We start from the raw sequence: 26227 nt of genomic DNA on the forward strand, positions 1-26227 counted from the left end.
GCCGCCTGTGCAGCCCGGGCGCCTCAGGGCGCCGCGCGCTCCCTCTGAGGGGAAAAAGGCGCCAAACCTGCGGCCGTGAGGCGCCGCCCTCCCCCCCTCCCCGCTCTGCGCCGCAGATTCGCCAGCGGGACACGGCGCCGCCGCCTCTCCCGGTCCCGCCAACACCGGGGGGATGGGGACTGGGGGGGCTGCCCCGCGGGGAGGTGGCTCGGCTGAGCTGACAAGAACGTGAAGGGGGGCAGCTTCCCGCCCGCGCCTTCCCCTGACTGTCGCGAAGGGGACAAGCGCGGTGCTGGAGACTGCGAGCCTGCGGCAGAGCCCGCGCGGTGCCTCGGGAGCACCTGTAAGACGCCCCGCCCGGGTGAGGCGGTACCGCCTTCCCGGTAATGACGGGGGCCGCACCCCGCGCCCGGATCGCCTTTGCCCCCTGCATCCCGCAGATTCGCCACAAGCCCTTCCAGCCCCACCGGCCCCGGAGGCTACGGGGAAGGCCCCAGCCCAGCGGGGGCCCGAGGGGCAGCGGGGCGGGCGAGCCGCCTCCCCCTGAAAAGAGAAACCAGCTGCCGGCAGGGCGGGGGCGACGTGTCGAAAGTGCGGAACAGGGCGCGCAGGCGCCGTCCTCGCCGCCGCCCCGGCCTGGTGGGGAACAAAGGGAGCGCGGCCGGCGCTGGAGCGGGTGAGTTGGGGCGGCCCATCCGGCCTGGCCCGGCAGCTATGAGGCGGGCAGGCCCGGGGGCACGGTGTGGCCCGGGGAGCAGCCTGGCTGGAGGGGGTGAGGGAGCAGGCCCTGATCTCCTCCCTGTTAGCGGCTGAGCGGGCTGCGTCCTCCGCCGGTTGTCGTGGTGGGTGAGGGGCGGGGGGGGGGGGGGGGGGGGGGGGTGCGGCCGTCCCCCCGGCGTTTCCCGGCGCTGGTCCCCGGGAGTGGGGCCGTGAGGCCCGGGGACCCCTGTGGGGGGCGGCGGGGCCGAGAGCCCTGCACGCTGCTAACCAGGAATTGCAGGAGGGGCGACTTCTGCTGCAGCTTCGGAGGAGGCACCTGAAGAGAAAAGCCGCAAAAAAATACCGCTTTTTCCATGCACATCGATGGGCTTGTTGCTGAAAGGTTAAATCTCATGGCTGTGCTGCTGTGTTCGGTAGTTTTTTAATTATTATTTTTTTTGTGCTGTGTAAAGGGCATGTTCTTTGGTCACTTATACATTAACACTAATTTTCTGAAATGGACAATGGGTATATTCCCTTTATTTCTGAAGGGAAAAAATACATAGAGACACGCTTAAAACCTTTAACATGAAGAGGACGCAAACCTCAAGAGTTATTTCACAGCTATTTAAGGCCAGATTCCTTGGAAAGCACGCTAATTTTTCAAAGATATTACACCTTGAATTTTTAGAAATTCTTTTGTCTTTATTTCAGAATTGGCAACACTTTCATAATCAGTGGTAAAGGTAATAACTGAAGTTTCAAAGACTTGGGGAAGCAAAGGTATAATACTTAATAGCGTGATATTCTTTTGTCTTTCAGAAGTACAAATATAATGTCAGGTGGCTGAAAATTTGCCTATCAAAATGTCAAGTAAGTTTTCAGATTTTTCTTCCTTTAACTTGATGAATTAAAGAGCTGGTTCAGCAAAGCCTGTTGGTGATTATAATCCTGTTATTCCTTGCGTTAAAAGGAATGATGTGAAATGTCGTAATTTCTGACCAAACTCTTGGCCTTAAATCTTGCTGTGGCTCATTTCTGACATATTGTTTTCATAGGAAATCCAAATACCACAGCTTCTCCAAAATCCTGTTCCACTGCATTTTTTGCTTAACTACTTTTTAATTGTTGTACATATAAATGGATTTCATATTCAGTCTTATGCCTAAATAAAAGGCTAGCAATATAGCAATGGTGTGGTCTTAAATATTTTTTTTCTCTTGTGTTCTTTGCTTTATGCTCTTCAGTGGCAAAATGCAAAGTCTTTGAGAGTAGGATTTCTGTCTTGTTTTTGTAAATTGTTTAAATGTTTGCCACAGCAGATGCCTTAAAAAAATCAGTTCAGATTTTCAAGGGGGGGAAAAAAAAATTGCTTACATTTGTATCTTAACAGAAAGGCCATCTTACGCCCCACCTCCTACCCCAGCTCCTGCAACCGTAAGTATAGTGATTTCTCTCATTAATACAGAGATGGTAATACAGTCTTTAATAACTTACCAGAGTAATAATTACGGAGTTGCATTACCTTCCTGTATTGGAAACACAAACTCCTTCTGTTTTGTTATCAATATGGTATACACTCTTTAAATTAATGGGTTTGTTTTGTTGGGGTTTTTTTTTTCCCCCTGAAGCAGTTTGTGAAAGAGAAGCTGAATAAACTTGTTTCACTTTTAAGGATAGATTCTGCAGATCCTTTTTTTTCTGTAAGCAGTCAGTCTAAAATTATTCACAGTGGGTTGCAACATATATTGTAATATTTAAGAACAAACTGGTATGTTCAGTTCTAAAACTTCTTGCTTAACTGATGCCCAAATCATGGGCAAACTGCATTTTTTCATGTACCAAGCTGATTTATGGTGGAATGCATGAGTATGCAAAATTCTGTTAAATAATTATAGAATTGTTTAGGTTGGAAAAGGCCTTTAAGATTGAGTCCAACCTAGCTATTGGGTCAGAATAATGAAATGCTCATGATGCCAGTCTTATTCAGATTTCTCGAAGTGACTGCTATTTTGAGGTCTGTGGCATGAGAAATATTTTAATTTATTAAAATGCTATGAAATGACACTGAGGAAAATATGAACAGTAGCTTTGAATCGCATCTAGTTGTATTCATGCGTGTATAAAAAGGTACTAAAATACCAGTACACTGTGGTCAGGAAAGCATTTGAAAGCAAATGCATCTCTTCGGTAGCGCTCACATTTCTAAATAGCTTGCATTTTAGGAGAAACATATTCACATGAGAAAATAAGAGTCTTTTTGTACAGAGGAATGAGCAAAGATGCTATAGTGGTATTTTTTTTTTTCACCAGAGAAACTTGAAAACTCTGCTAGTAGTGTCCCTGATCCTGCATCTGGGATGAAAACTGCAGGATGGGATTTAGGTGAAATGTGATCCTTCAAATTTATTGTGCCATATTTTAAATGTAAAGAGGCTTGAAAGTTATATAATGTATAAATATAAGTCATGTTCTTAAAAATTTGCATAAATAAAACTTTATTTGCGTATGTTCAGAGTTTTCCTTTTGCATGCAACTTAATAGATTTGTGCCAGTATTAGGAGGAACATGATGGCATCTACCTTACAACTGGATTACTGCATCGAGAGCTGTGCATGTACATGTGTGATTCCTTTGGGATTATGATTATGGAAGTTGTTAAACAGTTTATATGGATGCGGTGCATTCTTTAGTCAAGACAGAAGTCTTCAGAAGGGTACATGAAACAAATTTCAAAACCGCAACTAGTGACATGCATTACCTGACTTTCAAGCATCTGCTGTATTACTTATGTTTTATACAGTCCTTCACATGATAGTCTGTGCTCTGTTAACACAAGTCATAAAAGTAGACAAATAACCTTGCTTGTTCTTCCACAGCCAGTTCCAGTAACTACAGTCAACAAAATACCAGTAGTTCTCCTAACTACAGTATTATAGCTGAAAGTAAAAATTCTCCAGGTAATGCAAGGTAGTTCCCTGGTAACATTTAAATCCTGTCTTGCAGAAATAAAGAATTAAGCAGACTGAGATTACAATTGTCATCTGATTTTATTGAAGAGGTGTAGTTCAACTATTCAAAACCTCTTGTTATGGTAATACAGAAAACTATAGTAAAATGGCGCCTTATTAAATAGTGAATGTGTATGTCATGATCACAGGCATACAGATTGAGTAAATGTCAACTGCTGTGACTGAGGTTTTAAAAGTTTGGCAACAAAACATATATTTGAAGCCTGACTGTTAAGGGATAATTTTACTCTGTATTTGTATGTTTAGAAATAAACTTAACTTCAGCGTGTCTACATATACTTGAAAGCTTCAAAAGTTAATGTAGTTTAGCTTATGGGTTATTTTTGTTCAGTGTTTGTATTTGTCAAACCTTGGTTCTTGGAATCCTGAACCTATTTGCAGAATTTTTGTAACCGTAATCTAGAACGGGCCCATCAGCAGATAACTTTAAAGACTGTTAGAATGTGTTTCTTACTAGAGCCAAAGTGCTGCTAAAGCGTGGGACACTGTGTGGACAACACTTAAATGTCTAGAAACACTACAGGATATCATGAATCCTAATGGAATGACGGGACCACCACAGTCAGGACTCGATCACAATTACTATTAAATGGTTGATCCATTTGTTTCCAACAGAATTTGATTGGGAAGTGGGGGGTAATGGAAGAAGGCAGGAGAGATTTATGTGAGGAGGGGAATACAGGAATACCTTCTGATAACTTGATTGTAGATGATGGGTAAGAAATTAAAAAAATTAGATCTTTCTACGTTACTGAGGTGAGAATGAATCGATCCACTTTCAAGAATGAAGATTTACTGATTATCCTTTTAAATTGTCTTGGATTTGGTGATCTGTTAAGACTAGTTTATAGTTTCTGACCTGTAGATCTTACTGCAGGTCCCTCAACTCTTGTCAGACTGCAGCCTACCTCTTAACAGAAGCATATCTCTGTGAATTGTCTTCTCTCCCAGCTTTCTAATCCCAGTTCCCTGAAATACTTGTTTTGCAAAGCACCAGTAAAGCAGTAAAGTCTTTGGATACTGGTAGTGGTGCACAGATGGTGCTTTGAGAGAGATTTCCAGCTGCTCCCCACCCCTTTTTTTTTTTTTTTTTTTTTATCAACAGTACAATGTTGGTTGGGAAAGCAGATAGGGGTATTCATTGGTATACTAAATGATACTGAGGATTTCTGCCCGATGACTGTGTGCTGTGATGCCTTGTAAGCTTAACCCTTTGGATATAAGAGTCTTTCCAAATCACTTGCTGGCTTATGTTGGAAAATTTTATTAGCCATGAACTGGATTTGTAGGATACTTGTTTAAATGAGTTACACACTTAACAAATAAAATCACCAGCTTCAGACAGAAATTTGTAGTGACACATTTGCTTAAAAATCCTGTTTCCTTAATAGGTTTATACTGGAGTAAGTTTTGTGTCTTGAGAAGATACCAACTGCTACACCTCATTTGCTTGTTTAAATTCTGGTTGCTTTTGCATGCCATATTGCAGTTCATTTTCATTTCTGTGTTCTCGTTTGAGCTCATTTCTCATTCGTGTTTTTGTCTCATTTGTTTCCATCAGCAAATGCCCAGCACACCAGGGTTTGTGGGATACAATCCATACAGCCATCTGGCCTACAACAACTACAGGCTGGGAGGGAACCCGGGCACCAACAGCCGGGTCACGGTAGGAGAATCAACTATTACATCATCCGGCAAACAACAGGAATTGACCAGAAATGGCTTTAGAGTTAGGTTCTTCTGAGTCTTGGCTGCTGCCACTTCTTTATAAAACAAAAAAGTACTTCTGATTCTTATTTCCCACCCCCTACCCCCCTTTCCTTTCACTCTGAAACCTTTTGCAGGAAAATGGACTTCTACTCAGCAGAGAAAAAAAAAATGTGGTAATCATGTATGATGCAGAACTTCAAAAAGACAGTCTGTGGTCTTCAGTGACCACTGCATGCTTAGGGAAAAGTTCTGTAGTGTGGGTGCAAATTCTTGGAGGGAGGGAACTGCTCATTTTATTGAGATTTATTGGCACAAAAATAAGGAGAACATTTTGCAAGCCAGAGTTCGTTGATAGTAGTTGCGTCGTACTGTTGAGCCATGCTGGAAGTGCAAGCCTTTATTTTTCTTTCTAGTCCTAGTCTGGTAATAACTACAAGGTCCCAAGTTCAGAAATCTTTTTTTTCAAGTGTAGAAGAACAGAATTATTTCAGATTTTATGTACTCTTGTCAGCGTGTGGAAAATGGATGTTCCATTCATTTTTCTTGGAGAAAACAAAGTGAGATGGAGTCAAGTGATCCTTTCAAATACAGGTATAGTCCTGAGTGTTGGATGCAGTTAGGAAACAAAAATGGACTGTGGAAGTGTAACATTCTTGTAACTAACACAACAGAAATAGAGTAAATCCCTGTTGTTTTTTTAAAAAAAGTTTCTGTAATTCTCAGAACTTTTAAGGTTTTTCATGTAAAACTTTACATCAAAATATTTGATTAGCTTGCAACGTGATATAAAGGTTTCTCAAATAACAAATATGTGGTGCTTTTATTGAAGTGTTTCAGGTTTTTTTTAAATGTCTCTCATATAAATCTTCTTTCAAACTTCATATATGAAGTTCATCTAGTTTATTAAAAACTTTTACAGAAGAGACCTTCCCCGTACAAGCTGGAACTTGACTGAACGTACTGTCTGAATATATACTTTTTTCCTTATACAAGAATAAGTTAGGTTTTGTCTGAGAACTTTCATTGTTTCTGTATGTCATAAGCATATACAGCTTTCTCTGCCATGCATATATCTATATATGTATGGTGTCTTTAAATTCCTGTTAATTTAAAAGCATTAAACAATTTCCGTTAATGTTTTTCAAATCCATCTGTATGTGTATATATGTATACATTTTGGTAATGCATATACCTCATGTACATTATTTATACACAATCCTGTATGCATTGTTTCATAGAGCTCCATAAGTTCAGCAAAACAAAAAGTATCAAGAGGAAAAACTTGAAAGCTGAATACATGACATGAGCCTTCTTGGCCAAATACAAGTATTTGCTTATCTGTGGCTGTAGTCTTGAAAGATCTTGCAGCTGCTTTATATTTTTATGAAAATGCTCCCACTTAATACAGTAGAACTCCTCGCATGTGCAAGTGCTTGAAGAGTGGAGGTTTTCAGAACCTGCAGCTGGCAGGGGCTGTGATGTTACTGCACTACTTTGGGAGAAAAACCCTGTCAGGTGTTTTGGAGATTGAGTGGACAAGAGGGGATGCAACAACTTTCCATCAGCAAGAGTTAGTGCTTAGTGTCCTTGATTTAGTGCAAGCAGCAGGCTTGACAGTGTACAGACCTGAAGGAAGATAAGGGCACAGAAGGATGTTACAGGCTAATTTGGACAATTCAGTGCAGGTTGGATGCAAATAATACGCACATTTACAGCTCAGTTGCGTAGGGTTTTCCTTTTACAACGAGTAGTTTAATTGGCTCCAAATTGCCACTGACAAATTTTGCTGAAAAATACATTACTAAAATGAATGTCTCAAACTTCATGATCTTAGACTTTATCTCTTTTCACCTGTACGGTAGCCCTGTTAAATTTGTCAAAACAGGTAAAATAAATTGCTCATCAGAAGTGAGAAAAACAACCTGCTGGGATTGGTGTTTCTATGTAAACTCCTAAGCTGTCTATTTCAGTTTTAAGAATATGGAGCCTTTTTGAAGATTTATCTAGTTACTACTCTGTAAACTTACAGATAAAAGGACAAAGATTGGAAAAATATTACTGTGAGGACCCGCTCTAGTTAATACCTGTTCACAGTTTGGGTGATTTTATTTTTTGTGATGTTGCTCGCTTCTCTTGGTGGGTGTGGGTGTGTGGCTGGTTTATGTTAACTGCACAAGAATGAGTGTTTTCCAGAAGTAGTGTGTGTAGAAACTGTCCAGCGATCACATTAACGAATGGATTTATTCGGTTCTTTTATAGGCTTCCTCTGGTATTACCATCCCAAAGCCCCCCAAACCCCCAGACAAGCCCCTGATGCCCTACATGAGGTACAGCCGGAAGGTGGGTATACAGTGTCAAACAAGTAACAATAAAAGTTAGTGTTCGTATGTGCTAACAATTAATTGCTGTTATCTTAGTTTCAGCTTCTAAACTTTTACTTCTAACAGCCTGCACATTCTTTTAAGGGAATTGTAAAGTACAGATGCATTGCCCTTCAGGATAAAGCAGTAGTCTGTTCATACAGTTGCCAATTTCTGGGGGGAAAAGATTTCTCTAAAATGATAATTACTACCACTGTCTCTGCTGACAAGGATCCACCCTGCCACATTCAGAAGTTCCTGTGACTTACTGACAGAACTTTTTTATATAAAGGAAGTATTCCTTGCGGTATACTGGGCTTGGTACAGTGCTGTAGCTGGACTGAAGAGTAGCAATGAGTGGACTTTGCATGTTCTCCTTCACCAACCTAGCCTGTGGCAACGTTTACTTCGCTATTCTATGAACTGTTTGACAGAAAGTAGGAGAGAGACTCTTGTGGAGTCTGAAATCTGATGGGGCATGGGGAGGGCATGTCAGCCTGTCTGAAGCGGGTGAGCCAGAAGGAATTTCTTCCACTTCTGGTAAAGTATCTTTACCAGCATGTCTGTCTTAGGCAAAAAAAACATCAACAAAAAAATAAAAGTCAAGTGGCGCAGCAAGAAATAACACTGGCAGCTCTCCTTTTTTTTTCCCTATAAAGTTAGAAACTTTTTTGGTGGAGTCAGAACTTGTTGGAACTCAAATTGATCAGCAAGACTGAAAAAATTTTGAAATGTTACATACTGATCTGAAAAGCTCAGTGCTCTTTATCATAATCTACTGCTGGATGTGTTTACTCAGTAGCATTTTTTTTTCCCAGAGATGCAGCGATGTGCATTTAAGAAGAGAATTAAGAGGGTTAAAGGCAATATTCTCATGAAACCAAAGCCATTTCAGCAATTGCCTGTTTCAGTAGATGGCTTCCTACTGACTTCCTGCCCCAGAAAATAATCGAAATAGTTTAGCCAGACTCATACCTAACTTAATCCTGTTTTTCATGGTGATTCCAGAAAGAACACTGAGATGACAATATAAAATGTTTAATTTGGAAGTATTTAGATATCATTAGTAAAGCTCCAGCTGTTTCTGTTAAGGTCTGGGACCAAGTGAAGGCGTCCAATCCTGATTTGAAGTTATGGGAAATTGGCAAGATTATTGGAGGAATGTGGCGAGATCTCACTGATGAAGAGAAGCAAGAGTATTTGAATGAATATGAAGCTGAAAAGGTAAATGGAAGAAATCTGGGATGTTTATTACAGCTGATTCTTCTAGGAACTGGTCTGAGAAGAAAAATTCATCTTACCCATGCAGTGGTGTATGAGGCATTCACGAGACCCCTGTATGTAACTTAAATGGAAGTATGTCCTGACACGTCTTTTAGATTTTTTTTTTTTAAAAAAATAACTGTACATCAACTGTGACTGGTCAGTTTTTAGACCTAATTCAAAATGAAGTATTTATAATTGAGTGTCGATTTTAACTGTTTAATGAACGGATTTGATTGTACAACATCAGTATTGAAAAGATTGTCTCAACACCAAAATCCTCTTTCAAAACTGGTGCTCTGCAACTTCTGCTATTGTCATGAATGTGTTCGTAAAAGACTTCCAGTCACATAGGGTTTGGTTTTCATGGTGTGATCTGGTATAACTCCACGCTATGGCATAGTGTTTTGTTTCTTAATAGAAAAATGCTACATGCTACCACTTTTAGGCTTTTCTTGTGGTTTTGTTTGGGTTTTATTGGTCTTAATGACAAAAGATGACAGCTACCTCATGTCTAGGTTGGTAAGTGTTGAGGACCTTTACAAGACTGTTACTGTGATCCTAAAGTACAAAGGGAAAATTGTCCAGCTGCTGTGTTGTGCTTAAACCTAGTAAGCATCTGAGGCTGTGTATAACCTGGTCAAATCTAAGCTGGTTTTATTCCAAGTCAGTAGAGAAGTACTTCCAAGCCAGATGCTCTTAGTTGAAAAAAAAAAATATCCTATTTTTTAACTTGGTAATGATGTTTAGATTGTAAGCTCCTTGGGGCAGGGGCCGTCTTGTTTATATTTTTACAGTGCCTAGGTAGAAGGATTCCAGGCCTAATCATAAAAAGAACAAGACATTTAGGTACTTCTAACAATATCGTAGGTTATATCTCTTTTTTTCATTGGCAATATTTCCAATCACTGTACAAAATCTAGACTTGGCAGATTTTGAAAGTGAGATTAAAGAAAGCAATTCAAAGGGAAAAATACTTCAAAGAAGGTGCAAATAGTGATGCAGTCCTGCTACCAGGAGGCGACAGTAGTCTGGCTGCAGCACTCTGTATCGTCCCAGTGTGGGGATGGATCAAAGAACGGAAAAATCATAAGTTATTCTGAAAACTGGTTCATGACATACTGCAGTAAGGAAAGAGAAGAAATCAGAATCAGAGATCTAGTTAGAATTCCAGAGAATTATTGAGAGTATTTAAAGTTAATTCATTTTTTTTTACTTTAACAGAGTTCATCTGATCATAAATACCTTGTTCTGAGATGTTTGATTTTTTTAAATCTCAAAAACCAAAGCTATCCTAAGACTTCTCAGATACTAAAACTGGGAAAAAAAAAACTACTAAAAGCCCAGCTAGTATTTTTAAAACATGAATGACTGTGCAAGAAGTTCTAATCTGTAAAAAGAACGACTTGAGAGACTGAGTATGGTCGTCTGTGTATCAGCCAGATGATTCAAAATCGCTTTGGCTGTATAACTACAATGTGGGTTATACAGACTGCAGTTATGTCAAGTCTGAAACCGTCCAATGGTGCAATCAAACAATATTGGTCACATTTCAGATAGAGTACAATGAGTCCATGAAGGCCTACCATAACTCTCCTGCATACCTTGCCTACATCAACGCAAAAAGTCGTGCTGAGGCTGCGTTGGAAGAAGAAAGCCGGCAAAGGCAGTCACGCATGGAGAAAGGTGAACCTTACATGAGTATACAGCCAGCAGAAGACCCCGATGGTAAGCAGAAGGGAATTTGTATGCACATCCAGTGAGGCAGTCTCATTACAGGACCGACAGGATAGAGAAATGGATGCCAGATACGCAAAACTACCAGTGTACAGCTTTCACAACATTTAATGTGACTTCGTTTCTGTTTTGATACCTTTAATACTGATTTTTCATAATCATTTTTTATTTCATACAGCTAACAGCTGACTTTATCTGTTTCCAAAAACTAAGGTGGCAAGCCAGCGATAAAAGTTATTCCAACCCTTAATTATGTGTGAAATAATGCTTACAATTCAAAACAAATAAGTCTGCTTAAATTCTGTAATGGCTTTAACATATGCACTGTAAAAGGCTTAGCTGCCTGATTTAATCCAGCTTGAATGGAGTTTTGTGCTTTTATTACCAGAAGCACATAATTCTGATAGGCAGAGTTTTGGTATGATTAAGAGCACCTGAACTTTGAATGTGTTCAACAACTGTCATTTGAGATTGTTTAGAAAATAAGTTACCCTTGCTGTTGACAAGTTGATGAGGAAAAATCTGAAAGTTTATTTGACTGCAAGGAAGTGCACCCCACCCAGTGGGAAAACTCGCTCACATACCTAATGTCTGCTTTCTACATTCATGGTCAAATACTTGTTGAAACCTGAGGGTGTGAGGGTGAAAAATGTACTCAGTCAGTTACACCCTTTTTTTTTTTTTTTTTTTTCCTTCTTCCTTGTAAAAGCACACCCTTGAGATAAAGCTCATGACAAGCAGCACTTTCCCCACTGTGAAGTAACTCCAAAATCTATATAGATAATATTTAGTGTTCAGGTAGCTGGCATTTTGGGACTTCAAACTCTGTTTGGTGCTACCTGAGCCAGATGAACTCGGCCAGAACCAGCTGTACCAGGTCCCAAGTTGCATCTGTTTACATCTGGGACAAAACAGCAAGTTGGGTTTTGTGATGGAAATTTGCTTCTGACAGATCCTGCCCGGCACTGGGATCAAGAGCCTTTAGCATAAAAGGGATCTTGCTAAGAGGACAAAGGCCCAATTCTAAGGAGACCAATGTGCTTAATACTTGTCTCTTGCAAATCTGTTGTCATCCACTGTCTTTCTCTTTTTGCTTTATTTAGTCAGATACCTCAACGAGCACTTGAACATAACACTTAGAAATAAAGGAGACAGACTTCCATTAAAGTAGCTATCTTCTTTCATAATACTTTCTGGCATGATACATTAGAATTCTCCTTATGATATCTGTGAATAGTTGGGAGAGGGATCTCCATTAGGAAGACTTCTTTTTCTTCTTCTCCTGGACTTTTCTACAGGACATCATTCTGGATGATAATTCATACCTGTTGCCTACCTGATTGTAATACTCGGCTAAATATGAATTGTACTTCATAAGTTTCTTCTGAGTTTGTTTCCTCCCCAGTACTTAATGCTATTTAATTACCATGCTTCAGGTTCTAATTAGTTTGACTTGAATATTTTGGAGTCTGTTTTGTAGATAGGCTCTTGATACCAAAGCTGCAGGCTGTGTTTTGATTTTTATTATGTTGAAAGGCTTTGCATCATTTCCTTGAAAAAGTGTAGAAGAAATAATAGAAAGATTTCTGTCTTCTATGGGCTGGAAGCTTTTGAGTGCTGCTAGATACAGAAAAACATTCAGTTTGATGCTGCAAAGCAGAAGAAAAGAATCTTACTTTTAAAATGAGTCCTTGTAAAATCCATAATGCTGTAGTTTTGTTACATTCTGTGACTACGTTAAAAATTGTCAGAAGTCCAGTATCTTGCCATAAGTTGGAAATTCCTTTAATTTGATCACAGAGAAGAAAAAAAATCCTTGACCTGTAATTTTTTTAGCTCTTTGTAGTGAATCCTGTAGATGCTTGTCAGAGAAGAGAATTTAGTTCCTGTTGGGTTTCCTTTAATTTCTTTTCTCTGCAAGAAGCTTATAAGGAGACCAGACATGACACGTGTGCTTGTGTACTTCTCCTGAAGTGTATTTTTCTTTTCAGTAACTTGTTCTTTAGAGAACTATGTTTACTTAAAAATAACTGAATGCTTTTAATACACTACTGTGAATTTTCAGTGGCAAGTAAACATGTATCACTACTTCATGTTTTCATTCCTCAGTGTTTCAAAAACACAAGTCTCTTTTGATCTGTGCTACAAAGGTTATTTGTGAAGGAGTCACTCTTCTGTTGATATTTTGCACTGCATAATGTGCTGGTAACATGATTAATCAGGAATATTTTTTTTTTAAATTCAGTGTATTAATAGTCCCTCTTACTCTGGAAATGTGGAAAGCAACACAGTAAATAACTAGGTCAATCCAAGATTTCAGACATGTGGGAAATGCTTGTAAAGTCATAGCTGTTACAACTGTGCCAGTGTAAATGGTGTGCTATCCTCATGTTGTCTTTTCCTGATAACCTGATCTATATTCATTAGTATGAACCTTGTGACACGACAGCAACCGGTGTTAAGGGGCTCATTTTGTTTTAAATTAGTGGTAATGTGGGTATGGTGTCATTAGACTTGGTACGCATTTTGTGGAATTAAAGCAGTTACACTTAAAACTCTTTGTTTCAGATTACGACGATGGATTTTCTATGAAGCACACAGCCACAGCTCGTTTCCAAAGAAACCATCGTCTCATCAGTGAGATACTGAGTGAAAGTGTGGTGCCCGATGTCCGGTCTGTTGTCACAACAGCCAGAATGCAAGTTCTTAAACGCCAGGTTCAATCTTTAATGGTTCATCAGGTAAAAATAAATTATGTGAAGGCAGCTAAAACGTAATGGTGTTGGGCGGAACTCCAAGTCTCGGATCGTTTGATCATCTACATGACTATTCTTGTTGGATGTCAGTGTTCTGTACACTCAAATAGCTAATCTCTGGATTTTCTTGGGAGTTGTAAGATGGGAGGCTTCACCTTCTGTGCTGTTTTGTTACTGAGAATCCTGGTAAAAACAGTATTTTGGTTTTTAGGATATCATAACTATTCCATAGTTCTTTGTTATGCATAACCCTCTGTATGTAGAGTAAGTGTCCTGTGTAATAGGCACTGGTAGAGTTGTGACTTACGGGTGACTTACATGACTCAGAATCTTGTTTGTAAAGATTCTTTATTACAGTAAATCATACCTATTGTAACGTCTTTTAATGAAAGTGAAATGCATACAAAGAAATCTAGTGAGGTTACTCTTGCACGTTTCATGTAGCATTGACTGGGCACATGCCTACATTTTCCAAACACGCATGTTAACAAAAGAACCCTGTCAGTATAGTCAGTCTACATGTAGGTGAAGAAAACTAAGACACTGGAATTAGTTAGAGATTTGTTGCATTTTTTTTAATTAACAAAAGATACTGAGGGTGGAGGAGGGTGGTATCCCTTCTTTCCTTTGAATTGTGGTCTTTCTGCTTTCGAGAATGTAATTGGTGTGGCAAAGGTGTGTTTATATACCTATGGGGTATGTAATATGAAAGAAAATTCGTAATTATGTGCTGGAAGATTGTCCTCAAGTACGTAGTATTTTTAATTTATATTATGCCTAGCCAATCCTGAATTACTCATGCGCTTCTTAGCTATTGGGTATTAGATCAAAGAAGGCATAAGGATGTTTATGTATTATATGAGTGTGTTTTAAAATATTGGTCTAAGTATTTTTATACATAGCTGTGAACTTTGTCCAGTTCTTCAGATGACTGAATACTAAAGTTCTTACCATTTATTTCATTTCTAGCGTAAACTAGAAGCAGAGCTTCTGCAAATTGAAGAGCGTCACCAGGAAAAGAAGAGGAAGTTTTTGGAAAGCACAGAATCATTTAACAACGAGCTTAAAAGGGTACAGCTTTTGCTTTTTTCCACTTGCTCAGAGGAATCTGCTAGTTACCCATCTGTCCAAGTGCTGTACCCACTTCTGTTTAGTTCTGTGTTCAATTATGTATAATTACACAACTGATGACTGCAGTGTCCTAGTGTGTGGGTGTTGGAAAGCACACAGTGTTTGCATTATTTCGTGCTCCTTCAGTGACCTGTAGTGGTGACATTCAGCCAGTACAGTTTAGAAGTGCCTTCAGGCTTCGCTGCTTGAGTTTGCTAGAGATCAGCTCGAGGAATGTGGCCTAGAGCCGCTGTGGAGAACATGCTGCTCTGTCCTTGGCTGCATTCAAACAAAGTTTACCTTGTTTATTTATCCCCCTTCCCCCACCCCCTTCTTTTTTTTTTTATTTTTGTTAACATGCATGTGTCTCCTTCCCTAGTTACTGAAGCTTTTAATATGAACTTTGTCAAATGAAAAGTAGTATGCTGCGTGTAGAAATATTGAACTCATAATTGGGTTTCACTGATGTTTTTCAATGTAACTGAGGTAGTAAAGGCGCTCTCCTTTTTTAATTTCTAGTTATGCAGTTTGAAGGTGGAAGTGGATATGGAAAAAATTGCAGCTGAAATTGCTCAAGCCGAGGAACAAGCTCGCAAGAGGCAGGAGGAAAGGGAAAAAGAAGCAGCTGAACAAGCCGAACGCAGTCAAAATAACATAGCAGCTGAGGAAGAACAGGCAGCTAACAAGATAGAGGAGAAGAAAGAAGAGGAGAGTGCTCCAATGGAGACAGGTAACTGCATTTGAAGACCAGCTTCAGAATCCTCGAAGGATCAGCATTAAAATATCTCTGTAGAGGCTCAGCTTAGCCAACAGTAGTGCCCTGTATTTTTGCTGTTAATAGGAAGAAAAGCTTCAGAAGAACCACATTCAGAATAGTTAACTTCAACTTGGTGAAATCCAGTGTTCGCTTGCTTCTCATTAAATTGCTCCTTTTAAAAAGTGGAGAGGATAAGATGCCACAAAGTCCTGTGTAATGCTTTGTGTATAATGTACCCAAGGCGAGGGGAAGCTTTCTAAGCCTAACTCGTCTTCCGGAGGTTGCTTAGCTAGGAGCAGCTGCAAGAGTTTACTTGTCCCAGTGTCAACATCTAGCAAAGATGATGATAAACAGCACTTCTGTCCATGCTGCTCTTATGAGCTGATTTGCAGGCTTTTTTGTGTTGTGTACTGTGACACTAGAAAATATGATTGTATTTAAGCATATCAGCAGCCAGTATCTCAGTGAGTCATTGCTGTAACAGCATGAGTGAAAGGGAGAGGGGACCAAAGGCGTTGAATTCTAGTGCTGCTGGTTTAACAAGGCCCCTTGCTTTCTTGTGGCTGGACTTGGGCTGTCAGGCAGCTGCAGGTGACTTTCAGGATGCCGTGCAGCAGGACCATGCATATCCTGAGCTCCGAAAGGTCTTTCAGAGCTGTGCCTGTCGCTGCATGTTCTAGGTGACAGAAATAACTGCTGTGGAGTACTCATATGTATGACAGTTTCAGTTTCTTCCTAAATTCTAATTGCACAAGCAAAATGTAGTGGCATGTAGATGACACTGAGAAATATCTTGTTACAGAAGAGCCTCACCCAGAAGAGAGCACAGAAAATCAGCAGAATGGTGAAGAAGGAACATCTACCCCAGACGATAAGGAGAGTGGCCAAGAAGGGGTCGATAGCACTGCAGAGGAGGGAACCAGTGACAGCAACACTGGTTCGGAAAGCAACAGTGCAACAGTTGAAGAGCCTCCTGCAGACCCTATCACTGAGGATAGTGAGAAGAAAGAATAAATACTGACTCGTTTCATGTGTCTTTTTTAATGAAGTACTGGTTTGATTTCAAAATGTGATAATGCGCCTTTTGTATCTTCCTTGCCTGTATCACTTGTCTCCAAAGGATACTGGGTTTTAATAATGTGTCAGATTATCAGCATTGCAACTTAAAGGGGCCTTTAGAGGCAAAGGAACTCTTTACAACAGACAGAAGAGAAAACCTCGTGTGTCTGTAAACGCAGCTGTTACCATGTGGAGAGATATTTACTATTGCTTGGGATTTCTCCCTTAGAAAGATAGCGTTGGGTTTTGTATTAGAAATCAGGCCTTCCCCCTTTCTTCTAGTTACATTACCACAGTGAAAATGTGATTTCTCAAAGACCCTTGTGTTCATTTGTGGCTGGAACACGATGCAGATGTGTGTCACCTCGGCCCCCTGACCTGGCTTCACAGAGGGGCTGGCTGCCCCTGCCGCAGCACACCTAGTTAGCCCAGCACTGCTCTGCAGCCAGGATGCTGGTGCTGTGGTCATGGGGGCTGATGAAGTGGCACAGATCACAAAGATGGTTACTACCACTCGCTTTCTAGAGAGTTCTAGAGTACTGCTGAGACATCTTAAAGTCAGCCTTTGCATTAAACAGACATGATGCCTATAAAACCCAGAGCATTTCCTGGCCCTAACCAAACCAAACCGCCCCGCAGCAGGCCTAGCCTGCGATACCGCTGCTGCTTCAGCTCTGGCCAGTGAGAACATCTGCTGCAGCTGCCCAGATCTTTGCTTTGAAAGAAAGCTTTTGGTCCTCACGAGTAGTGCTCCTGAGTAAGCCTGAAAGACTTGGTCTAAGGTGGGGTTTTTTGGTGTAATCTTTGTTGTCTTTTTCTAGAGTAGCTGTTCTACAGTGATGGAGGCTCATGTTCTGCAGGCAGCGTTTCAGGACATCCATTTCCGAAGGGCTGAGTGGAGTCTTCTTGAAGTAAATGACTTATTTCTGTCATGCAGGATTCTTTTCAACAAGTCTTTTGCTTTTCTTTACCAATTAACTCCTTATTTGCCACTAAGATACCCTGGTATGACCCCAGCCAGAGATACAGCAGAGTACAAAGGACAGCTACACGTTCTCTGGGAACAGTCACCAATAAGGCACAAATGGTAAAAAATGGTAGTTTTGCTTGCCATGAGCACAAATGGTAAAAAATGGTAGTTTTGCTTGCCATGAGCTTCCAAAACCTTTGGGAACTCAACAAATGTACTGAAAATGCCACATTTTGCCCTATATAGGTAAGCAAAAACCCTAATGAAGAAAACCACTTAATTGCAACAACAGATACAAGCAGTTTTGTGACTTTACAACTCCAAGAGAACACATGATGCATATGCTTCAAGAAACTGGTATGTTTTTATGGAATAGTGGGTATATCAGATGGTAATGCTTTTTAAATGCTTTTGGTCTTTTTTTTAAATGGTCTAAAAATAATAAAATCTGACACGTTTGGGTTTTTTAAACATGCAGTGGTCTGCTTCTTGTCTTTTAAGGTAATGTCTGTATTTGATTTAGGGCTCTCGGCAACCATTCTCCATCTTAGGGCCAGAGGAGAATAAAACCATGGAATTAATTATTGAAATATACTACATACGAAAGGTTATGCTACAAAAGCACTTTGAAAACCAGAATAAAAACTCGCGACTTGGTCTAGACTTGGGTTTAAGTGCTGGCTCTGCCTAGCAGGATCCCTGATGATGGCAGTTGACTTTAAAAGCCAATGCATGGGAGAATTTGTGGAGGAAATAATACAAAGTATTGGTGAAATTTTAATCTCTTTGCCTCCAAGCTTTTAACTACCTCACCTCAGATTATGAGAAATATTTTTTGTGTTTCTTTAAACCAAGTACCATTTCCTACCTAAAGGGCTGAGAGGGAGGAATTGGCAGAACATATCATACTTGCAGAGAGGAACATGCAATTATGGACCAAATACTTTGTATCTGAAGCCAAGTTTTCCTGCTAATTAACTGCTGTGCATTCTCTCCAGGTCCACGAGACTTTATGAGCTGACTTGGGCCTTGATTTCTGCTTGAAAGCGATCGTTAGATCAGGTACTGTCTGGTGTACACACATAAATCGGAGCCGTCTCATGTATGTATTAAACAGCTGCTCCGGTCTCTGCCTTGCAGTTTACAACTTAATTTTGTACTCCCAGCAACGCCAACCTTTTGGCAGCTGGTGCTGAGTGTGCTGGTCCTTCCACGAAATAGGATAATCCAGTGTAATTCTAGAGAACCAATATAAATGCTTACTGTACCGCTAAGGCTCACTCTCCCCCAGCAGCTGCCTGCTGGGCTCTGCGCTGCACCTGCTCTTCCCCAGTGTGCAAATCTGAACGTGACCGTTCAGGTGCCGAAGCAGAACGTGGCCGTGATCGCTCCCATCATTCCTACGGACAGTGTTGCAGCTGACGCACCTGCCGCCACGCGCTCGCTTGTACCCGCCAGTGACGGCGGCTGGAGGGGTTGTTGCAGAACACAATAGAAAGGAGGAAAAGCGAGAGATCACCGATGGCAGCCTTCCTCGAACGGGCACACCGCAGCCTGCGTGTGTGAGAAGGCTTCCATCTTCCTCATCTTTTAAGGAAAAGCAGTTCTGATACTAATGCATTTGGGAAAAGGTGTTACCTTGGACACAAAAAGAACTCTTCAGAGGAAACGGAAACTGTGGCTGCTCCTTCACTGGGGTTTGAAAAATTCGAAGCAGTGAAACCTGCCTAAAAATTCAACTTAAATTCAAAATTTCAGTTTCTTGGCAGAGTGGGCAAGTTATTCTTGCCATTGTGCTTAAGCAGTTGTGGTTAAATTGCATTTCGGGATTTTTTGTTTCCAGGAGTGAAATGGATTGCTTTTAGAGAAATACAATCTGGAAGCACTTGAAGGGGGGAGTTTACCTAGTGACCCATTTTGGTTTTACATTTCATCATTAGCTGTGCCAAAAAGGCAGTAATTGAGAGAGGAGGCTTACTTGTTCCACTAACTCATTCATCTGAGGAAGCTCCCGTCACAAAAAATAACAGCTGAAATACAATGTGAAAATTCAGATATGCATGTACCTACAGCTCGATAGTCTCTTGGTTTGGGTAAAAAACAAGCAAATTGAGCAGACACAAGCTACGTACTTGTTTCATGGAGTAAGGCAGTTATATAATATTAACACTTTCAGATTTACAAAACTGAAGGCAAAACTTTTAGGAAAGCTTGCAAGCCTGCCTTTCACAGGAAGAGCCAGGTTAGCACTCGTCCTAAAACCTCTCCCCAGGCTACACGGGAATTTTTTGGACGGCAGGTTAACCCGCCAGGCATGTGGTCCGCTCTTTTCTTCTACTAGAGTACTAGAGTACTTTGTACTTAAAAAGCTCTGAGCGTTCATCATCTATAACATCGTCTGGCCTCTTCACACTCGTGCAACAACCCCGGTCAAGCCAAAATGGATTTATTTTCCTTTAATTTCAGCCTGTTTGGTTGTTGGCAGAGACCATGGTGTGACTTTAACTGGGAAACCAGTCCCCTGGAGTTGAACTTGTGAGGAGTTCTTTGTTAAAATGATGTTATTCGAACTGTGGAAGTCCAAAAGAGACGAGGCTGTTGCCCTTAGGTTTGAAGTTGAAGTTCAATATATCACGTTGCATTTTCAGAAAGGTAATTCAGATTTAAAAGAAAAAATAAAAAGGATCATTCATCCCTGATGGTTCTATTCCCTTAATTCCATCCTGGGATCTGTTAGTGCTCCAGATCACGCAGAAATTAATGGAAGCATCGCTCCCATCAGCTGAGCTCCCTCCAACAAAGCTTTTTGATTATATACAAGTTGCTTCACATCTTAAGCTGCACATCTGAGGATTTCTTTACTGTACATTGGTCTTCTAAAAAAAAAAAAAAAATCATTCTCTGGAATGATTGTTGCTGCCAACGCAAAGCTTTGATTTCTGAAGTGATACCAGCTGGTGCCTGGACAGGGGGCCCAACCGCAAAGGGGCTCGGGAGGAACGGGCTGGTGCAGGAGCAGGAGGAGCCTCCACGGAGCCTCCACTCCTCGGGTGCTGCGAACGCTTGTTGTGCAACAGCTTTTATCTGTGCAACAGCCTTGGGTTTTGAAGGCCGTTTGTGCTTTTCATCTGCTACCTATTCTCAAGGTATATGTAAATAACCGTAATTATTGGCGAGGATGGGGTGTGTTGCAGTGAAGGGTGTGTACCCCAGTGAGTAGGTGTCATCTTCAAGGGTAAAATAACTTTTCTGAGCTCATTAAAACCTCCTGAACCAACGCCCCGTGGGCAGCATCCAAACACTGACCAGCACCCCGGCGCCTGGCAGAGGTGCCCACCAGGAAAACGAGCATCAGGGACCAGGCGCAGGGGAGGGACCAGCCTGTGGGAAACCCACTCCCTCGCCATGCCGCAGCAGCCCTTCCCAGCACCCCGAGCCTGGTCCCAGCTCAGCACCCCCAGCTGCTGGGCTACTGGCCACTTCTGATGGCAAACAGCTCACTGGAGCTCCTGAGGAGCCAGTGTGCCCGCCCATCAGCAGGGCCTGAAACCCTCCCACGAGGCACCAGAGCAGAATGGAGCCCACCAGCTTGGTGTGGCTCTTGCTTCCACCGCTCCGTGCTCAGCCCGTGGACATGAGCCCCTGGGGCTCCCTCCTCCCCTGCCGCGGGTGCAGGATGCTGGGGGGGCTGCCGGGGGGCCAGCACCACCGTGGTCCCTTCTGGGGGGCTGAGCTACCTCCCCAGGGACCTGGCGAGTCTTTCCCACCCGCTGAGGAGGAAGAGAAGAGGCAAATCCAAACCACCGCCCCGTGGCCAGGGAGGAGTTGTCTTTGGTTTGTTTTTCTCTTTGAGGGAAAGAAAAAAGAGGCTTTTTTGAGAGTCTGGCTCACACTTGGTGACCTCTGACATTGCCAGGGCGCTGGTACTTCCTTTGTTCTGCAAGTAAAATCAAGTAGGCAAAGGTTCTCCCGTATTGGGTAGTTCTCAAAAATATGCTTTTATCTCACCACAAAAATACACTTAATAAAAGTTATTAAGAAGCCTGGGTTTAAAAAAAAAATTGCTCTTAAAGTTCTTTTGGATTTTTTTTTTTTTTGCATTAATGCAATTATTAGATTTTATCACCCCAAAAACCTTTTGACCTACAAAACTGAAATCGAGTAACAGTTACGGAGCATGGAGCAGGCCCCAAAGGGTAAATATTGGAGGATATTTAGATGTTATATTTTTATATATATATATATATAGATGAACTGGGCACCTTGTGAGGTTGTTCCAAAGCAATTCAACAGGCAAAGTGCTTCACTCCTGGTGAAACCCGGAGGACTTCACCTTTTAAAAGCTTTATGCACCTAAACACCCTCTGAAAGCACCAACCCATGTCAGGGGGTCAGCCCCCTGTGAAGGGCAAAGGTCTGGTGTTTGTGCAGCAGCCAAACTTTAGGGGGAGGGAAAATAAAAAAGCTTCTGGAGAAACTAAAAAAGGGTTTAAAAATAAAATCACCTGTGCATTGCATGGGATGGGCTTGCAAAGTGGATCTGCTGCCAGCGCAATGAGGACTTCAGCTGTAGGAGCTGGGGTTACATCAAGGGTTATTCCTAGGACAGAAAGAAATCAAACAGAGGAACAGAGGGATAAAATACCCGAGTAAAACCAAGGCCCGGCACTGATGGGAGGGCAGGGCAGCGGTGCGGAAGGGAATGGGGCGGCCGTGCAACGGGGTGTAGGGCAGAAATGGGGAGACCTCGTTTCACCCTTCAGCTCGGGGGCCGGGGAGCAGGTCCGGAGCCTGGCGAGGGGTGTGGGGTGGCGATAGAGCTGGGAGCGAGGGAGCTCCTGCAGGGAGGGGAGGGTGCTGAGGAGCAGCGCGCTTTCCTGGGCTGCGGGGAGCAGGGGCAGCCCCTCTCTTTGCTCGTTCAAAGCAGGTGCTTGAGGGGGTCCCCTCTGTCCCACCACGTGCTTGCTCACATCCCCCAACGGTACCCACCCCACTCACAGCCCACCTTCTGTGCCCACCCTGCCTCAAGGAGTCCGTGAGGGTTTATTTCTCCTTTTCTTCTGCCCATGTTTTGTACTCCTAGGCTTTGCTGTTTATTTAAAAAAAAAAAATTTAAAAGCTATTTTGGATTTTTTTCTTAATTTATCAACATTTACTTAAAGAAAATGCCTTCAGATTGGCCATCGATCTAAAAACCCTGTGCCGACACAGCGCCATTACAACTGCGCTGCCCTCGCTCTGCTCCTTTGCTCACCTCTCCTTCGTTCTTTCCACTGACAAGCAGTAATCCTGACTGCTGGAATATTGAGAAAAATACTCCTCGTCACCAACTCAAAGTGTAAATTGGCGCTGGTGGAGGTGCACGAGCTACAACCAGCGTTGCCAGCAGGCGTCCCTCTTAACCTGCCCGGAGATGGACTGCGGCGAAAATGGTCTTACCCTCAGTTCCAGATCCCCAGTACTTTTCACTCTTCTGGGGTTTTTTTGTTGTTTTTTTTTTTTGTGTGTGTGTGTAATACCTAGGAAGTGCCAGCCAGCAGCAATATTTGTTGCAGCACACTGCTTTGATGACTGATGATGAGGGCTCCAAACGACACACGCTCACTTGCACACCCCTGTTTACAACCCCGAGTGGCAGTTACGGGTTTCTAGCTTCACTTCTAGAAGTAGACATTAGAAGCATTCAAAAGAACTAGGATTCTATCCTCTTTTCTTTTTTTCCAGCTCTCTAACAAGAAAAGAGTTGTTGGGGAAAAAAGCTTCATACGTTACAAAGGGATCCCTCGGAGGAATCCTGTGCGCACGGGCGTTGGCAAAGGCTGTTTGCAGAGAAGATGCCGTGTAAGAAGGTGGAGAGAAGTGCTTTACTGGAGCGTAGGTGAAGCTGTAGGTGGTATGTGCCAAGGGGAAGGCTCAGGCTGCCAGAGCTGTCCTCACGAAAGTGCCGCTGGCCGGTGATTTGAGCCTCTCCACATCTTGTACCAGAAGATGGAACCAATCTGAAGCCATGTCCCTGCACAAACAGCAGAAATTCAAATACGAGCCTGAGCTTTCACGTTTGAGTTGCTCTGGGATAAACGTGCCCAAAGAGAAGAGTGTAAAGCTACTTTTCCACCAGCCCAGGTTTGTGGGGGCTGATCAGAAGAACAGCTCCATCGAGAACCCGGCAGCCCAGGGCGTGTTTTGCCTCTGGGAAGGCGAGGAATCCCTCCCAGCATGCACGGCCAGGCTTTCCCCATCGCCACCTCACTCCTGGATAACTTGACGTGACCCTGCTCAGTAATCCCACCACAGCTGATGCAGCTGGTCAGTAAGGGTAACTTATAGTTACGCTAATTTAACTTCATTGAATTAAGATCAAGTTAATTCTAAGGGAGCCTTTGTGTGAGCTGAATGCGGTTCAACTATCCACATCAGTCCGTGCATATTCACTTATTGGTATACCCTCGTGCACTTAAGGAAAAAAAGTTAATCCAGCGTTACTTTGTTAGTAACTTCTGGGATTTTGGAGTACAAATATTAAATAACTTTCATTTATTATCATTTATTATCAATGTTTTGTACCACGGCCAAGGAAGGACAGGATTGCACAGCAAAGCAACGTGGATGCCGGAGTGCTTCGGCTGGAGCAGCGCTGGGGGGGTGAGACATGTGGCTGCTCTTTTTGTTCTCTCTTAACTGCATCACGTTAAAAACTACGGAGCTGGCCCTGGCCGGGGTTTTGCTGCAAAGCAGCTGTGGTGGGGGGTGCCCTGCAGCACCCCCTCGGGAGCCGGTGGAGCACGCTGAGCCGTTCAGCTTCCCTGTCCCTCTTGGACCTGCTGCGCTTGGAAGCAGGAGACTGGGAGCTGCTCCCTTCGGACCGGTACAGATCCTGTGCTCACGTGCAAGCTTGCTGTGAGCCAGAACGGGTTTCTGTTACTGGTTTGGATCCCAGCTTGAGCAGGAACCATCCTCAGCCGGTTCACATCACCTTGCGAGAGCTTTCCCGCGGGACTGGGTCTAATGCTCCACACCTCGAATTCAGTGTGTGCTTCACACACGTGCGATTCAGTGCTTGCTTAACACACGGGGCACCGCCTCTGCTGGACTGCTTCCTCTCTGCAAGGGGGACAGGCGAGGCCGGTGTTCCGTAAGCCCACTGCTCTCCGGCACGGTCCTTCTCGTGGTTAGAGATGGAGAGCCGGGAATTCCAGATGCAAACCTTGGGCTGTGCTGCCTGTTCCCCATGACTCCCGCTGCCTGCCTAGGCAGAGAAATGCAGGTGTGAGCGCTGCCAGAGATGCTGGTACAACCCCAGCAGGGGCTAGAAATCAGCTTTAAGCTCTGTAGGCACCTCGGATACAAACACGATCGCTGCGCCGCAGCAGCGTGGTGTTTAACCACGCCAGGTGGAGGAAGGAGCTGTAATTGCACTTTGCTCTCAGAGCATCCCGGTTTTGTCTCAGACCCATTGCAGCCATAACCGCCCCTTGAAGGAGCCTTGATCAAGGTTTTGAACACCTCACAGGGTGCTTTGATTCCTGGATTTGCAGTCCCCCCCTATGTATGCAGAGCATTACTGACAGTGATCCCTGCAAATCTCTCCGCGGTGGGATTTGTACCGGTAACCAGGTGGAGATCAGCTCGTAGACTCTGGGTTGGAAAGCATGGATCCTGCTCTACTTTAGGTCTGTCTCACTGTTTTTGTTCTCAGTTCCCTTCTTTCACTTTGATGCTTTTTTTTTTTTTTTTCCACGGCCTTCAAGGGGTTTTTTTGAAGTGGTTTTGCATTTATCAGGCTGGTGCCTTATTTTGCTGTAAATTATCATGTATGGCTTCACTTGTGACTTATCAAAGCCTGTAATTTCTGTAAACAGTTTCAATTTGCCTTTTTTTTTTTCTTGATTCTATTAAAAAGGCAAGAAAAAGACATTTTAACCCACCAATGCCAGAGGCAGGGCGAGAGCCAAACTAGAAAGAGCAACAGTAACAACAGAAACAGTGAAAAATCACATCGTTGGTTTTTTATTATTATTATAATTTCTTTAAGCCCAGGGATGAAGAACACCAGATCTGTGACAGAAGGGATGGGATGAGCTCTTCTTGCAGAAACCGCTGACGGGCTCATTCCCTGTTTCTATACCCAGTGTTGTTTCAAGAGCCCAGGGCACTGGTGTTCGATGTTACCCCTTGTGAACAAACAGTGGCCTGAGGATGCCGGCTGTACAGCCAGCAGAGGCTTTAACGCTCAGTTCTGTTTAGGAGACATACCGCTGCCCCTTTATCTCCCTAAACAACCCGTGCCTCGCTAGTGCTTGATATCCTGGAGGAACTTCCCAACAATTTGCCCACCTGTGTGGGGAACAAAGTACAGGGAAGGCTTCAAGACCCTCTCTAGCCCGACCCAGTGGCCGTGCACCCTCCCCAGCATGGTTCCTATGATGTCCCAAGGGATTTTCTTCCTATTTTCTCTCTCCTCTCCTTTCCCCACCTGCCACACTGGGGTGACCACTCTCTCACGCTAGTTGAGGCCAGAAAGGATCCGTTTGTTCCTCACAGGTCCCTCCCTATACAAATGGACCTGGGAGTGTGGGCAGATGAAACGGAGCCACCCGACCTGACCAAAGGGCTGGGGGGCCGGGGACACCAGCAGCACTTGCCGCCAGCTCGTCCCCTGTCCCTCAGTGGTGGCAGGGTGCCCGTGGTTCCACCAGCCTGACCTCTCCCCAGTTGCGTCACTGGGTACATTTCCCTCGTCACAGCTCGATTCCTGGGCTCCAGGCGGAGGAAGT

At 43.1% G+C, this 26227-nt stretch overlaps 1 protein-coding gene across 3 annotated transcripts; it reads left to right on the forward strand.

The window, feature by feature from the left end:
- Positions 1–536: 536 nt before the first annotated feature.
- SMARCE1 (SWI/SNF related, matrix associated, actin dependent regulator of chromatin, subfamily e, member 1) lies at positions 537–16785 on the forward strand. 3 transcript variants are annotated; one of them, XM_056362274.1, is made up of 11 exons: positions 537–676; positions 1522–1572; positions 2093–2136; positions 5293–5460; positions 7701–7781; positions 8894–9025; positions 10621–10792; positions 13370–13542; positions 14527–14628; positions 15187–15397; positions 16227–16785. In XM_056362274.1, the coding sequence occupies exons 2-11, from the start codon at positions 1566–1568 to the stop codon at positions 16436–16438; spliced, it is 1302 nt and encodes a 433-aa protein (XP_056218249.1). In that variant the 5' UTR covers positions 537–676; positions 1522–1565; the 3' UTR covers positions 16439–16785. The 3 variants fall into 3 exon arrangements, with proteins under 3 accessions (XP_056218249.1, XP_056218250.1, XP_056218251.1); XM_056362275.1 differs by having other exon boundaries at positions 5293–5397; XM_056362276.1 differs by lacking the exon at positions 5293–5460.
- The last annotated feature ends 9442 nt before the right edge of the window (positions 16786–26227 follow it).

The sequence above is a fragment of the Falco biarmicus genome, chromosome 17, assembly GCF_023638135.1.
Source record: "Falco biarmicus isolate bFalBia1 chromosome 17, bFalBia1.pri, whole genome shotgun sequence".
NCBI lineage: Eukaryota > Metazoa > Chordata > Aves > Falconiformes > Falconidae > Falco > Falco biarmicus.